Here is a 17,706-nt window from a genome sequence, read left to right as displayed (position 1 = left end):
ACACCTAAAGTCACTCAGTCTTGAAGAGCAAAGCGGAGACTGTAATGAAATGAGAGACAGGCTTTTTGTTTCAGAAAAAGTAAGAAGAGCAGAAAAACCTCACTCAAAAGGCATGAAAAATTTCAAGAAATAAAGGGAGTCATATTTGTACAGAGAGTTATTATTATTTTTGAGGCTTTGTCTCCCAACTGCCTTTTTCCATAGCTTCAACTCACCTTATATTTCTAGAGCCCTCCACTGAGATTTGAATGTGGGTCTTTTTAAAAGTGACAGTGGGGCTTCCCTGGTGGCGCAGTGGTTGAGAGTCCGCCTGCCGATGCAGGGGACGCGGGTTCGTACCCCGGTCCGGGAAGATCCCACATGCCGCGGAGCGGCTGGGCCTGTGAGCCATGGCCGCTGAGCCTGTGCGTCCGGAGCCTGTGCTCTGCAACGGGAGAGGCCACAGCAGTGAGAAGCCCACGTATCGCAAAAAAAGGAACAGTGACAGTCACTTGACAATCACTGTATGTGCCCAAAGAGAAAATAAGGTTGTTACACCTGAAAAAGTTACCCCTCAGAAAGGAGAAAGTAGCCCAAATTTTCACATCCTTATTGTCTTTCCTAATATATTTTGAATAAAAAGTTTCTACTTGGGTTAGACACATGAGCTAGAAACACACACACGTATATAACCATCCTTTGTTTTGTGGTTTTTTTTAATCTAGGTTGAATATTTGCACTTGGAATGAGAAGACCCTTCTTTCTTTTTAAATTAATTTATTTGTTATTTATTTATTTATTTTTGGCTGCGTTGGGTCTTCGTTGCTGCACGCGGGCTTTCTCTACTTGCAGCAAGCGGGGTTTACTCTTCGTTGCAGTGCACGGGCTTCTCATTGCGGTGGCTTCTTTTGTTGCGGAGCATGGGCTCTAGGCGCGTGGGCTTCAGTAGTTGTGGCTCACGGGCTCAGTAGTTGTGGCTCACAGACTCTAGAGCACAGGCTCAGTAGTTGTGGTGCACGGGCTTAGTTGCTCCACAGCATGTGGGATCTTCCCAGACAGGGCTCAAACCTGTGTCCCCTGCATTGGCAGGCGGATTCTTAACCACTGCACCACCAGGGAAGCCCCTAACCATCCTTTGTTGAGACCCCACAATATACCAGGCACTGTTCTATGTCCAATATTTTCATTAACTGTTTTAATCCTCACAACAACCCTATAAATCATGGACTACTATTATCAGATGAGGAGACTGCTAGTTTTAGATTCTTACGGAGGTCACCTGATAGAACTGTTCTTTTAAGAGGCAAAAGAGAAAAATCACCTAGGATTTCGAATGTATTGTACAATTAAGGTAAATTACATTTAAAGTAAACATTTGACATCTATGCTTATAAAAGTTTATATATTCAAGTTGGCCTAAATTGCATTTTTCTTTTTTAGATCTTTCAACTGGGAAGATAAAGTATGACCTTGTAATTTGCATTATTTTCTAAGTCGGCATATGCAGTATTAACTGAGCACGTACTTTGTTTGGAAGACTACCTTGGCAGCTGTGGGGGAAACAAGTGAGATGTATTTGGACCTTACACTCAATCCAGTCACAGTCAAGACTCACACACACACACACACACACACCCACACACACCCTCCCTTCCTCCTCCCAGAGCTGGGACAAGGGTGAGAAGAGGGAGGCTCTCAAGAGTGTCTCCTTAAACAGTCTGCCCAGGAGGTCTCATTTGCATCACCCTAATCCAGGTCTTGTCCCCTCCTTCTTAAGCACACACCATGTACTGCAATTCAATACAACAAAATAGAGCGTGTTCATGTATTCAAGCAAATGGACTATGAGGAATGTACAAGATCTATAAGTGGTCAAAGTGAGAGGGTTGGTGCAGACTTCACATTAGTGAATTCTGATTAACAAGCGAAGTTGCCAAGCCAGTCAGCCTTGAGCAGGAACATTTTGAGGAAGAGGAAATGACTTTATTGCAGGAAGACAGCTGAACAGGAACAACTCGTTAGAGTGGGTTTGATGGACAGGATGGAGGAAGCAAACTATTCCCCACAGCAATAGCAAGAATCTAAGTCCAGGAAGTGAGGAGATCTGCAAAGAAGAGAGCTCCAACCACACCGCATATCCCAAAAGTGTCAGTGCACCAGAGCCTAGTGTTACTGAGTTACCTCAGCAGACAGGATGACACACTCATTCATTCAGCGAATCCTTACAGACCATCGATCACTCCACTAGGCACTGGATGCAATGGCGAGTGCAAAGCACAGAGAGATCCCAGCCTACCAGGGATAGATCCCAGGCAGGCTCTACAGGGTCTCCTCTGTCAGTGGTACCAGGACCTGAATCATCATCCCTTTGTATCTCACCCGTTGGTCACTTAGGAGCCATCTCCATTATGGGATCAACTGTCATGGTATCATATTACTTGTGTTCAGGTAACCCTTATGTTAGTTAATAATGGCTCCAAAGGCCAAGAGTAGTGATGCTGGCAATTCAGATATGTCAAAGACAAGCCATAAAGTGCTTCCTTTAAATTTGCAATTTCATAAGGAAAGAAAAAAGCATATGCTGAGGTTGCTAAGATTTACAGTAAGAATAAATCTTCTGTCCGTGAAATTGTGAAGAAGGAAAAAGAAATTCATGCTAGTTCTGTTGTCGTACCTCAAACTGCAAAAGTTACGGCCACAGTGCTTGATAAATTCTTAGTTAAGATGGAAAAGGCATTAACTTTGTACAATAAGATATTTTGAGAGAGAGAGGGAAAGACCACATTCACATAACTTTTATTACAGTATAATGTAATTGTTCTTTTTTATTATTAGTTGCTGCTGTTAACCTCTTACTGTGCCTAATTTATAAACACAACTTTATCATATGTATGTACAGGAAAACACATGGTATATACAGGGTTCAGTATTATTCATGGTTTCAGGCATCCACTGGGGGTCTTGGAATGTATTCCTTGCAGATCATCAGGGACTGCTCTATTACAACTATTGATTTCATTCCACGAAATTTATATTTCTATTAAAATGATGTTCTGTGAAATGGAAAAAGGTTTTCTTTTTAATTTATGTGTTTTGTATATGCTTGTAAATTCTTTTGTTTGCCTAATTCTCTATGCAGTAGTTCTCAGGGTATGGCCCTCTGCCCACTGTGGGCATACTCTCTAATCCCAAAACTTTTTCTTACCTGCCTGAATGAGATCAATTCATTAATAACTGACTACATATGTTTTGCTAAGTTCAGTATTTTTAAACTAAAATTAGTGCCTTTGAGAGCGGAGAGAGTTTATGTCTGCCTCCAATTTAGTATTTTGCTAATTCAGTGTTTTATTAACATTGCAAGGCTCCTACTGCACATGTGCATATGCAAATAGCTGAATTCCTACAGTTTGGGGGAAGGATCCGTATTCATTGTCAGCACTGCCTTGAACGGTCATGTTCTTTAATTGCTGCTCTTCTTGCTTCTTAATAGCAAATTATTGTTGGTTTTGCTCATCATTATCAATTTAGTTTGTTGTGGGTTGTTTTTAACCCCACAGTATGTAGTAATGAATATTTATGAATTTTTAGGCTATAATTTTCCCAAACCTCTCTGGTCTCTATGCATTGTGTTCAAGTATGAATCATCCGTACCCTTATTACTACAGCAGATGTATACATACTCCCCTCCCACCCCCCATGATTTGCTAATGTGAGAACATTTCATTGGTAACGTGGGCAGTACATGGAATTTTAGCATGTGAACTGCTCACAATATACCATCAAGGTAACTCTAATACAGGTACTGGGTTATTTTTACATTTGCGTGACATTGATTTAAAATAAAAAAACAAACGTGAGCTAATGGTTTAATTTTATTACATAATAATAAGCACTTAATGCATTTTGGAGGCCAGATTTGGATGATGTGGGGTGAGTCCTAATTGTGAATCATTTTCAACGTCAATATTCCCCAAACTGTGTTCTACCAGATGTTCATAGGTATCCTGAAAACAATGAGTTTTTTACTCAGATAAGTTGGGGAAAAGTGATGTGCATTATGTTCCCCTCTGACAGATTTGCAAGGCTCTTGAGCATATTATGATAGTTAATTTTATGTGCCAACTAGGGTAGGTCACAACAGCCAAGTATTTGATCAAACATTGGTCTGGATGCTGCTGCGAAAGTATTTTTTATATGACATTAACATTTAAATCAGTAAACTTTGAGTAAAGCAGACTGTTCTCTGTAACGTGGGTGGGCCCATTCAATCAGTTGATGATCTTAAGAGAAAAAAGACTGACCACCCCTGAGGAAGAGGGAACTCTGCCAGAAGGCAGCCTTTGGACTCAAGCTGCCGCCATCAACTCTTCCCTGGGTCTGCAGCCTGCTCTGAAGATTAGGGACTTGCCATAGCCTCTACAATTCCTTAAAATAAATCTCTCTCTAGATGGTACATACATACTTGCAGATATGTGTATATACTATGTATGATATATCTGTATATATAATCTATATGCACAGATATATGTATGTATACACTCTATGTGTGTGTATATGTATACAGAGAGAGAGAGAGATCTCATGTAGATGCATACACACTTATATGTTTGAACTGCAAGTGTTTCGACTTAAACACAGATTTTTTTCAATAAATGTGTACTACGGTACTACGTGATCTGGTGATCCAGGGCTGGTTAAACCCACAGATGGGAAAACTGCAGATATGGAGGGCCAACTGTAAAGTTATAGGCAGATTTTTAACCGAGTGGGGAGTCAGTGCCCCTAACCCCTGTGTTGTTCAAGGGTCTATATATAGAGAGAGAATACACACACACTCACACACACATACACACACACACACTCTACTGGTTCTGTTTCCCTAGAGAACTAATACACATGTTAAAGTCTCTGAAAATTTCTACAGTTAAAAAAAACCCTGCTGGGGCTTCCCTGGGGGCACAGTGGTTGAGAGTCCGCCTGCCGATGCAGGGGACGCGGGTTCGTGCCCCAGTCCGGGAAGATCCCACATGCCGCGGAGCGGCTGGGCCCGTAAGCCATGGCCGCTGGGCCTGCGCGTCCAGAGCCTGTGCTCCGCAACGGGAGAAGCCACAACAGTGAGAGGCCCGCGCACCGCAAAACAAAAACAAAAACAAAAAACCAACAAAAACCAACCCCTGCTTAACCCAGTATTTTCCCAGCTTATTCAAATCATAAAACATTTTTCATATAACACCTACTAATCTCTCAAAATATAACTTGGGAAATGCTTTTCTCAACACTTACTTTAGACAGGTTGTCAGCAATATCGGGCTCTGAATCTGTTTGATTCTGAAACGAATAAGTATTGGGACATAAGATTCCGTGTCCTCTTCTTCTGCACATGGCGAAGGCAGAAGAAAATAACTGCGTGTTATGTGGGCACAAGGAGGTGAAATGTCCACTGTGGAGCCCGTTCCACACGGTGATGACAGATGAAAATATCTACCAGTGAAATGGACCCCATAGCTGTGCTTTTGTCAAATGTTCCTTTGTGGACGTTCTCGGGGACTGGGGAGTCATACTGAAATATCATCAATCACAGGGTAACACGACACAAGGCAATGCATGAATGGCAGGGGGCCTAACAGGAAAAGCCAACTCTGTCTCCATAAAAACCCTCATACCTCCTTTGTCCCTTCTTGAAAGTGTTTCCACAAATGGTCCTCACTGACCCCAATTTATCCTTCAGATCTTATCTTAGAAGACAATTCCTCCAGAAAGGCTTTTCTGACTACATCCCCTACCATGAACCTACCAGGTCAGCCCACCTGCTTCCCTGTTACAGCATGTACATTTGCACTGGACATGAACGTTATTTATTAATGCCTGTCTTTGCTACAAGGCTGTGAGGCTCACGAGGGCAGGGCCCGTTTCCATCTTGTTCGTCTCAGCAGCCCCAGTGCGTGGCGATCAGCCAGTGGGAACTCTGAGCAGAGGAACGATGGATGCAGGGGAGCTTCCTTCTCCCTAATTTCTCTCATGATTCTACCCAGACTAGCCTTTCTTTGTAGCCAAATCTGAGTACTTTTCTCTACTCTGATCTTTCTCGAAAGATCTTCACTCTTTCAACCTTAAAAAAAAACTATACCAAGAGTCTACGAAATATTCATATATATGTGTGTACACACACACAGGCATGCGTGTACACACACACAGGCATGCGTGCACACACGTACATCTATACGTCCATTTACTCCTGTGAATAATAATGATAATAAAAACAAACATTGGGGGGCTTCCCTGGTGGCGCAGTGGTTGAGAGTCTGCCTGCCGATGCAGGGGACACGGGTTCGTGCCCCGGTCCGGGAAGATCCCACATGCCGCGGAGCGGCTAGGCCCGTGAGCCATGGCCGCTGAGCCTGTGCGTCCGGAGCCTGTGCTCCGCAACGGGAGAGGCCGCAACAGTGAGAGGCCCGCGTACCGCAAAACAAACAAACAAACAAACAAACATTGGGACTTCCCTGGTGGCACAGTGGTTAAGAATCCGCCCGCCAATGCAGGGGACACGGGTTCGAGCCCTGGTCCGGGAAGATCCCACATGCCACGGAGCAACTAAGCCCGTGCGCCACAACTACCGAACCTGTGCTGTACAGCCCCGAGCCACAACTACTGAGCCCGCATGCCTAGAGCCCGTGCTCCACAACAAGAGAAGCCACCGCAATGAGAAGCCTGTGCACTGCAACGAAGTGTAGCCCCCGCTCGCCACAGCTAGAGAAAGCCCGTGCGCAGCAACAAAGACCCAACACGGCCAAAAATAAATAAATAAATAAATTTTAAAAATAAAAACAATCATTTATCAAGTCTAATAGTGTGAAGAGAGATGGAAATGCAGGGAGCAGTAGGTTTGGGGAATGAGAGAGACCGAACCCAATCACAGCTGTATCACTTTCTGGGTCAAGTAAAATTGTGCAAAAGTTTTCAAACTTATATAAAGAAAAGCAGAGACTCAGTCTAATTCTTGGATCAGTTCCTTCCCCCCACCCCCTCCCGGGCCACCATTTACCCCAGCCTGGTGCTAGCTACATGGTGGACACTGGACATGGGTTTCTCTTCCCAGAATTATCACTGGAAACAAGCATTAAGAAAGACAACGCACTGGCAGATAGACAGGCTTTCATCTCAGGAAATCTGGCTGGTATTTGGAGGGGTAGTATGTAAGCATTGAGGGTGAGGGTGGGGTGCAGTGGACACCGGGCCTGGCTCCACTCACTATGTGTGCATCCTGCACCATCCCCATGGGACTTTCAACTACTCACACTCAGCGCCCCCTTCGCAGGGAGGGGTCAGAACGGCAAAGAGCTTGGAGCTGACCCAGGCTCATCCTCTCCTTCCAGCCCTGCACCACAAGCAGACCACCTGTGCCATCCAGTGTCATCTGAAGAGGTTGCCAACGTGGGTTATCCCCAGGCAAGACTGGCGTGTAGGGCTCTCCCGTGATTTCCTTCTCCTTCGCCCTGGCCCCCATTAAGTCTACAGAGAAGCCTCGAGATCAGACTATACATGGGATCCAGTCCCGGCTAAGCTCCTGGAAGAGCTAAGACCTTTTAAATGCCTTAAATGCCTTCTTCCAGTCAACTCTTCCTCTAGCTGACAGAAAAGCTCTGCTCTAACAGTGAGGAATCCCTCCCTGGCCCCCCAGCATGCACACACACACACACACACACACACACACCCCCTCTGTTTGAGATCAGGGAAATCCACACCAGAAATCCTAAAATATACTAAATAAATGTCACACTTTCAAAAATCTGGACTCCCTAAAAAAGGCCTGCTTTTTTGGTACAAGAAATGAGTATTGAAGCACAGTAACCTCTCATGTTTAAAACTATAGGGATCATTTTTATAACTTCCCAGCGAGAGCCCCAGCACACTAATACTAGTGTTCATGCATATCCAATCATTGCTAACCCCTTAATTAGGATTAGGGCACCTGTTCCACTGAAATACAATTCGCTGATGTGATCCCAAGTTATTGAAAGGCAGAATGCTTTTATCCAAAAAGGCTGCCCCAACGCCCTCTGTTCCGCTGATAAAAACATTTGTTAAAAGATTCTTTTCCAGACGCAGAGCCAAGAGGCCGGGGTCATGGTACTAATCACTACACAGGGACCTGAGAAACTGATGACACTTGTGTGAAAATGCTGACTAGTTGGCAGCATCATTTTTCTAAGAGAAGATAGTAATTCAAACCATTGGCATATCACTCCTCTCATCCCAATAACCTTTGGACCTCTAATTTCCTCTAAGGTACTTAGAGATGGTCCACACAGCATCATTTCTAAATGGTAGAGGTTAAAGTTGGGGCCACCAGAAGCCACAAAAACCCAAATTGCAAAAGCACACTTGGACTTACCCATTACAAATGCGTTCTTTGGCTTCTCAGAGGAGCCACTTGAAGGTCGACTCCACTTAAACCCTTGGCTCAGAAGCAGCTTTATGACCCAAGTCTATTAAAATTCTTAGAGTCTCTGATGATGAAAATCCCAGCCAATTTTTTTCTCTTCATGAGGTGGGGGGGGGGGGGAAAACCAACACAAGTCTATTTGAAATCGTTTTATGAATTTTAATCATAGCAAATGTGTTTTAACAGTAGTCATAAAATCAACATTACCACATATACAAAGGACAAGACACCAGATTGGCATACAAAAATACCATATATTAAAATCGGGTTCATTGGAAAAACTCAGGACTTGCTAAGACACCACCTACAACAGAAAGAGCAAGCAAGAATGCTTTTTAAGACATTCCGATTTATAAACAGCAGCTTGATATCCCCCTAACGAAGTCGATATTTGGCAACATTTGGACACTATTTTCTACACAGTCCAGCAGCTCATTTATCTGTAGGGCTATTTGGCCCTTTAAAAGAAAAGATTCTAAAATAAATAATCCACATAATTGTAAATGAAACATGTCAAGGACTTAAGTTAACAGCCTCTGAGCAGCATTAATCTAGCCATTTGACCGGAGTACTAGTTATCAAGAGGGCCAGGGAACCCACCAGTGGAGCCATCCGAATGGCAGGGACCCTGTGCAGCAGCTGCAGGGCGTATGTTGGGAGTCTGTAACCACCCCAAGCTGAAACCAGCCTCCACACCTGCATCTGCCAAGGGAGCGAAACAGGAACACGTGGTGGAATAAAAAATATAATAAATGACCACAACCTGGATAGAAACTGAAATATTCTGAATGAGTCTTCCCAATAGTCTTAACCTACTCAAGTCAGAATACATCTACAGGCACGGGCATTGCATTCCACGGTTGGGAGGATGTCATTAGAGTTTGTCTGCAATGACTCAGCAACCCACTGCAGAGCAGGTTCTGAAATTGTCTTGTGTGCTGACGCCCAGTAGGGCCTCCTTGGACCCTCTCATCAGCTGATCATATTCCCTGTTTGTCTTCAGTTTAAACATCCTGAATTGAATTTCGTGGGCCATACTGGAATGACAAATCGTGCTTGGCTAAGTTAGTCCCAGTTGTCCTGGGTTTCTTTCTTCAGCTGGTTTCTGCCACGATTGACCTTCATCTCTTCATCTTCTGTCTACTTTGTTCAGGAGTTATCATCTCATTACAGATTTCCCTCCCTTTATGCAAGTGTTTTCTCACTCTCTGGGGATATCTTCCTATCTGTTGCTATATACCAAATGCTACATCTCCACCTCTACCATACAGTGTCTACCTAAGAGCTGGGTTTTCTCTCAGCCAGGAAAATCCAAACAGGAATTTTCTGAAGCACAGGGTAAGACACCAACAATTGTGTCCTCCCACTTTTTAAACAGGGATGACCTAAATATCTCAACTTGTTCCCCTTTGAGGGGCATCTGCCTCATCTATTTCCTCCTTCTTACAGCCCATGCTCCTTCACAACCATCACATCCAACCGTCTACCTCTGGATTCTCAAAAAGCAAATGTCAAATTAAAAACTGAGCTTCCCTTTGGAAAACTGTTGTTAGAATAATCCAATTAACGTACCGCAGGGAGACCACAGAAGACTTTCACACGGGCTACTAGCCCTACATCCCATGGAGATGAATTTAGAGCAGTGTTCTAGAAGAATGGGGCAGCCATAAGAGAACATCCCCCATTAAAACAAAGAAAATCCATGCTGTTGCAGACTTCAAAAGACCCCTCAGTTCTTTGCCCCAAATATTACTGAGTGTCTCTAAAAAGATCCTAATATGAATAGTATCAAAAACCGGAGACTACAATAATAAAGTCCAGCTAATGAGATGAGTGTTTTCAAGCACCACTACATCATAAGTGAGATTGTACATAGTGGGGTACCCCAGGCAGTGAACCCTGAAAAAAAATAATTGGCCCGACTGTGCAAGGAAACTTGTGCAGAAAACTCAGAGCCATATTGCAAGAGTTCAATAGTGGTGCTCTGCCCTCGCCAACTTGAGCAGAGCCCAAACATAAGTCATTTGGAAGACAGAGATTAAACGCCCCACCCACTAATATTCTTTAATGATCAATGACTTTCCAACAAAATGTATATGGTAGAACCCACCTCTTCATATATTTGAAAAGTCTCAAGAGCTTAGTTATATAGACACTCCCAAAGATAGCTGGGTTTGACAAAACGGGTGCAGCCTATAACACTTGTTGAGAAATTAACATCTAAATTCACCATTATATAACCCACATTGGAAAACATTTTACTTGATCTTCGTAGCTTCAGTTATAGCTAAATCGTGTGTCTACATATATATTTATATCTATATACAGTGAATCAATTGTGTCAGGAAAATCAATGGCTTGAATTTCCACTTATTTTTTTAGAAGACTTTCATGTTTAACAAACTTCAGCAACTTGTCATCACTTTTGAAATAGACTACCACTTTCAAAACAGTTGCTGAATTATCTTCACTCATTCTTTGGAGTTTCTCTTTCAGTAAGGATTACTTTGTGGGCAATGTTTTACTGAGAATGGTGGAAATGGTAAGGAACAGCTTCTCCTTCTAGGGCAAGGATGACAGATTGACTGACTGATGACACTTGTGTGAAAATGCTGACCAGTTGGCAGCATCATTTTTCTAAGAGAAGATAGTAATTCAAACCATTGGCATATCACTCCTCTCATCTCAATAACCTTTGGACCTCTAATTTCCTCATAAGTCTAAAGAAAAACTATCATTGGGCAAAAACATTTTTAATCATTTTCAAGGATCAACTAAAGAGTCCTGCCCATTGATGAGTTCTCTATAAAAAAAAAAAAAAAATCAACCCAATTCTGTTAAATTGAAGCAAATGCATTTGGTTTACAGTATTTTTGGACAATGAAAAGCAGACTAACCAATTTAGACACAGCATAGCTTTTCAAATAAAACTATGAGAACTCTATAAAACCAAATCTAGACTGGAATAAATACTGTACTATCAGGAAGAGTCTGATCTTTCTATGAAAATATATCTCAATTTGAATTTTCTACTTCCCTTTATTCACTTAAAAAGCAATTTTAGTAACTTTAATAACCTTCAAGGCTTTAAATTCCATGGGCAATTTTTTTTTAATGTAAAACAAAGTGTCTTTGTGCAAGGCTTCAAATCTTCGATTCTTTCAGTGATAACTAAAAAAACCAAACAGGACGAAAACAATGTCAAATCTCACTCTAAAAATTGTACCTATGTTTTTGTCTGGCATCTGAAAAATGATGCCCACCTATGCCCATCTCAAATACGATGACGAGCTGGCAGACTTCAAGGGCAAACAAAAACACTCCCCGTGAACACTGCAAAACACGCTTGCTCTTTTATTTCATACCTTACTAATGTAATGATGGCGTTTGGGTAAGACCCTGAAAGAGGGATTTCATTAGGCTTTTTTTTTTTTTTTTCTGTAACATTTACTTTTTGGTCACAAGACCCTAAACACAATTTCACAGTACAGGTCATGCAAGTCAAACGTTTTAGAGCTACTGTCTAACTACTATTTTTGGACAATAGATTCACATGCAGCTAATGATCCCAGAAAAGGGGGCTTTATCGAGCACTCTTTAAGCTTCACTGATTATTCCTTGGCCCAGAGTATCTAAGTAATAACCCTGAAGAGCAATTGATGCATTTTTACTGTCATACTTGAGATCATATATTTTTTAAGCCAACTGCATGTTACTAAACCAAAAACTGTCTTCTTCGCCTTACTCTGCTTACTCCATTAATATTTTGATGCTAGATTCCATTGCACAACCCTCCAGAAGTGCACTGTCCAATATAATGGCCACCAGCCACATGTGAGTGGCATCTATTTAAATAACTTTAAATTAAATAAAATACAAAATCCAGTTCCTCACTCAGACTAATCCCATTTCAGTTGCCCAACACCCAATGTGGCTACTGTATTGGACAGCATAAGTTATATAACATTTCCATCATCACAGAAAGTTCTATAGAACAGCGTCAATCTAGAAGATCCCAAGGTTGCACCAGCACATGGTTTTAACCTTCAAGGGACCCACTCAAGTCATGTGCAAGATTAAACTGAATTATATTCCTAAAGGAAATGCCTTATAGCTTTCTGATCATAAAGTATGACTGGAAATGAGAACCCATTTGCCTTTTCACAACTTATGCCCCAGGTCATTATACAAAAATGTTCCAAAGACAATGCTTTTTGATAGCATACTTGGCTCTACTTAGCATATTCAGCATTCTCTTGCTTATGTCAAGAGCATTAATAAAGATGAAAATTCATGCTTCTTATAGTTTACTATTTACACAACACTCACTGTCCTTTATAGCTCAAGTGGGAAGGGGGAACCAATGTTTTGCAATTAAAAAAATTCAAATCACATGGTTCTCTTTAACTGTCTATACTCATCCCTAAATCAACACTCCTTTCATTTCCCGGAGAGGTAGATGCTAACTAAAGTGAATATATAAATCTACAAAGACAAAAAACTTAATAGTTGAGTTAGTAAAGGGTATTGATCCTCCCTGAAAAAGATCATAGACCAACAGAGAGGTCGACAGGTCTAGGAAGCAGCAAGAGGAAACGGCAGTACAAAGTTCTGGTCCCCTTTTGCTGCAGAATGACAAACGGGCTCGCACCTCTGGGGACCCCAGCAGACTCATCTACAAAATGAAGCCACCAGAGGTTGCTTTCAGCTTTCTGTGCTTTCATTTGTGAGTTTTTTCATTGACGTGCAACTGTGAATCCTGGCTGACTGTGTCACTGGACTTGAGTCACATGGGGTAGATGAGTTGTTAGTGTCGTGGGTAAATGCCAAAGAGGCCAGAGCAATGGGATGCCAAATAACATTAAACATCATTAAGCCTATAAAAATCCTATCTGGCAGGCTGAGACATCACGTAGACATGTGCTCGCACAGGATTGCACACCCTGATAAGCAGGTACACAAATAAATAACTGCAGGCAGAATCCACATAAACAATTGTTCTTACATCAGTAAGACTCACACGAAAAATTCTGATTTGGGTTGTTATTGTACCTTAAATTGTAACGTCAAGAATCTATCAGAGCCGATTAATTTTGCACTGCTTAATTGCAGCTCTAGCACAGGGTTGTTTTTAAGTAAAAGGTACATGGACATTTGTAATCTACAGCTTTGCACTAAGAAACACAGGGCACTGTATCATCACATATGTTAGTGTCTATATATAACCTACAGACCATGGAGAATTCTATCACACACTACACTCCAGGGCTGGTCATTTCATACCGGACATAAACATACGTAGACCTCATTCACAAAATTAATTTGAAAATGGCATGACTTAATATTGCAAGGGTAACGTCCATTTGAAATGTGGAATTCTTAATGTAACATTTCTGTGGGGTTTTTTTCCCAAGAGGAATAGAAATTAGGTCAGACATGCATCAAGGCAGCCTGGGAGAGTTTGAGAAATTGAAACTAACCCAACAGTATATTAGGTTACATAATAGAGGATAGCATTCAGCTAATGTGATACCTAAATTATTAATACCAAATAAATCCTAGATTATTTGTTGTATAATGCCCAATAGCTTACACAATAAACTGGCATTTTAACCTAATTTCTAGTTTGAGCTTTCAAATACATTTCCTAAAGGTCTAATGACAAATTGGAAAGATTTGAAAAACCCATGTTCACATTTTTATATCAAATTCTCATGTCAATGAACAGGGTTAGCTTGGGATTCTGTTCATTATATTGTCGTTTTATCTCATTAATTCCATCACTTTAATGTGCATATTTTGTGCTGCTTGAAGGTAACAGTTAGCATATAAGTAAATTAAATTATCTCAGTCTTAAGGGCTTTTTCTAGCCTTACTTTTTGGAGCCAGTCACTGCTTATTTTTCTGTCCCCTATTTTCAGGGATTCAATGGAACATAAACAGACATATTTATGAGTGGGGACCTTGGCACATACCACTTGCTTCATGAATTCCGTAAGAGAAACTAGAAGAGAACTGTAAAGCTCACAGCTATGTCTGAACGCACACATTCAGGGACAGAAATTTATCATTTAAGACCAGCAGATCTTTCTTCATGAGCATCTGTAGGCCATTACACATTTAAGAACGTCTGAGAATTTATGAAGAATTGGTCCACTTAAACTAGGAATGTGAGTTGCTAGTTCACCTTGCCATTCTTCTCAATGAAAACACATTTTGAAATACAAGAGATAGTCTCACTTATACCAACAAGAGGAAACTGGAATTCAAAATGATTTAACTCTCATGGAACAATCTCTTTCAAAAAATAATCATGGACTGTCTTAAAATGCCAGTCCAAGTTTGTTATTGTTTACCAACACTCATGGCTGTTACAATACATCAAAACTGGGAGCAAAGACAGAATCTTCTGTTACTCTCCCTTAGTGCCTTACAGAATACAGGACTTGAATACATAGAAGAGGAGCAAGTTTGGAAGTGACGTGTCTGTGACACCTCGCTGGGTGGGTACCGGTGCCCTTGAGGTGGCCATCATTTCAGACCCCAGACTCATTCATGCCCACAAAGTCTTACTCCCGGGATTCTTCTGAAAAGATTCAAAACCTGAGGTAAATCAAATTACACCCACACCCACACCCCCCCCCACACACAAATACACAATATTTACATTTAAAATTCTTATTTTGTGAGATGGCTTGAGAAAAATTGGCATGTAGGTTTCCTGTGGGATTAGGCATTTCTCATTATTACTCAGTTTATTGCTCCCCTGTTGGGCTTTCAGTTTAATAAACACATAGCGAGCTCTAATTACAAGGGAAGAAAAATGGAGGTACGTGACAAAACACAACACACTGGAAACACTTGTTCAAATATCTTCCTGAAAAAACAACTGTCCACTTAACTTATTTTAATTTGGGTGCCATTCAAAAAGTATAAAACGCCTTAGCAACTAAATGAAGACTGGGTTTCACTTTTTAAAAAAGGAAAGAAACCAGCACTGCATGTCATCACTGAATTTTTACATGGATTTTCAGATTTAATTCTACTTGTATACATAGCATCTTTGTTTTAATCTACCACATTTAGAGAAGATCACATTGTATGCACTTCCACAGTTTAACATCTAAGTAGAATAGGTCTACCTGGCAACATGATTTTGAGAAATCATAAATTACAGTCCATTTAATACATGATTATGAGGATGCATGCGATCGTCTTGGAAGCTGTTGCCACCAATAATCAGAGCGCTCTGCCTGGTATCTTGCTGACACCTCACATTCTGCCCTTCGTGTCTGTCTTGGGTTAATCAAGTGGCAGCCCAGAGGCCAGCACTCGGCACCCAATGATCAGCGTGGCCCCCCATCTCCTCACCGCGATCCATCACCAACACCTGCTCAACCGCTAGTTGGCACCCACAAGAGACTTCCCCGCAGCCCTCTTCAGCCACAGGATATCACAGTGAAGCGCTTAGAAATGCAGGACATGTTGTGGAGCACGATGCCGAGAAGGAAGACCAGGACGCAGGCCACCAAGATCACAGTGCACACCCCAGACCAGGTGGAGCTTTTCACCACGCCCCGCCTGTCTGGCTCCTCCTCCACCGCCTCGGGCGGAGCCCCGCCCTGCAGAGGCTGCTGCTCTGCCGGGATGGTCACCACGGTGACGGACTTCTGCTGGCTCCCGGGCAGCAGACGGCAGCCCATGTCTCCGGGCAGCAGCGCTCGCTCCTTGGAGATGGGCAGGGGCAGCATGTAGCACCCATTGCTCGGAAGTTTGATGAAGACTGGGGTGTGCTCGGAGGCGTGCGGGATGGCGATGACGGCAAGGACCTCGGGGTCGTCCGGGAGCTGGGACACGGAGAAGCCCGGGGGCAGCTTGGTGATGCCCCGGCACCAGGGGCACCTCACGTCCTTCTGGCTCGTCCTCATCTGCTGAAGGCACACCGAGCAGCACGTGTGTTTGCAGTCCAGCAACTTGGGCCTTCGCCGGGGGCTGTAGTAATTGAAGCAGATCTGACATTCCAGCAAAGACTCTTGGGAGAGCGTCTCCATGGTGGACTGTGGGCAGGAAGGCCAAGGCCGAGGGGGAGGAGCTTGTTCTCAGAGTCCACCACTCCGCCACCTTCTTTCTTGCAGTCTCTCCAAAGCCGCCGGGGGATCGGGGAGTTCACAGGCATCTAGCATACTCGGGCGTGTTCATTTCTGAAGGAGACAAAAAATGCCAACCAACTTAATTACTTCAAACAAGTTGAGATGGATTTATACGGCTGCTCAAAAGTCTTGACACCAGGTCAAAAGGGTAAAGTTTCCCACTTGTGAGGCTGTAGGATTCCCGTAATGTCCAGTGGACAGTAATAAGTTGTCTCCGCGAATACCTTGCTTATTTCTGAAGAAATAAACATCTCTATGGGGTATACAGAGGGAGTCTGCTCTTTCTGCTTTATTGTTCTTCTGGACTGTTCTTCTAAATACACTGCAGAAATTCTCTCGTTTCCAATAAGTTTGTAGCATTTCCTAAAAGTAAATTTCTTTCCTTAGATCCTCTGACCTTCTTTTTCTGACTCTACTTATCTTCCTGTAACTATTCATTGCCAGATACTGGCAACTTTACAAATCCAGGTATTTCATGTAACTAGCTCGCTCACTTGATATGGGTTAGGACCGTTCCTCTCTCACAGGTAATTAAAATGATGCCACCAAAGAAGCACATGCAGGCATCTGTTATCTTTTCCACCAAATCACCTGAACCAAGGTAATTCTCGTCTGTTGGTTTTAAAAAGAGACAAAAACAAAATAACCCCCAAATAACAACAACAGTGAACCTTTATGCAGTAGGGGTCACAAAAATACACAGGATCACTACTACATTTCAGTCAGTTCTTTTAATTTCATTATTATTTGGGCTTGCATCAATTAACATGACCAAAAGCAAATACTGTTAATTCACTGATCATAATCGAGCATTATGGTCAGAGAAGACTGGTAAGGCAGCCTCACCAAAAAAAAAAAAAAGGAGAAGGAGAAGGAGAAGAAGGAGGAATGTTAGCCTTCTGATATTGACAGGAGGCAGAATAACTTAGTTCAACTTAACTGGCGTTTAAGGACCTCCCCCCGCCCCATCCCCCCCCTTCCCCGCCAAGTGTTCTAATAAAGGCTGCCCAACTCTGCTTCCTATTGAAAGCATCCAAATTATGTGTCTCTGGGTGGGGCCATGATGACTCTGGAAAGAACTATTCAACCACTATTGTAGAAATAATTGTCAGTCCTAGAACCCCACCTACACCC

At 42.4% G+C, this 17,706-nt stretch overlaps 1 protein-coding gene across 5 annotated transcripts in view; it reads right to left on the bottom strand.

Annotated features, from left to right (window-relative positions):
- Positions 1–8,446: 8,446 nt before the first annotated feature.
- Positions 8,447–17,706, bottom strand: part of RNF152 (ring finger protein 152) — an 81,744-nt gene continuing 72,484 nt past the window's right edge. For all 5 annotated transcript variants that reach the window (XM_079942507.1, XM_079942510.1, XM_079942508.1 and 2 more), the window contains one exon: positions 8,447–16,623. In XM_079942507.1, coding sequence (XP_079798633.1) covers positions 15,862–16,473 — 612 coding nt within the window. In that variant the 5' untranslated portion in view covers positions 16,474–16,623 and the 3' untranslated portion in view covers positions 8,447–15,861. The remainder of the gene's footprint in view (positions 16,624–17,706) is intronic.

Source organism: Stenella coeruleoalba (genome assembly GCF_951394435.1).
Source record: "Stenella coeruleoalba genome assembly, chromosome: 14".
In the NCBI taxonomy this organism is placed as follows: Eukaryota; Metazoa; Chordata; class Mammalia; order Artiodactyla; family Delphinidae; genus Stenella; species Stenella coeruleoalba.
This window is presented reverse-complemented; position numbering and strand designations above follow the sequence as displayed.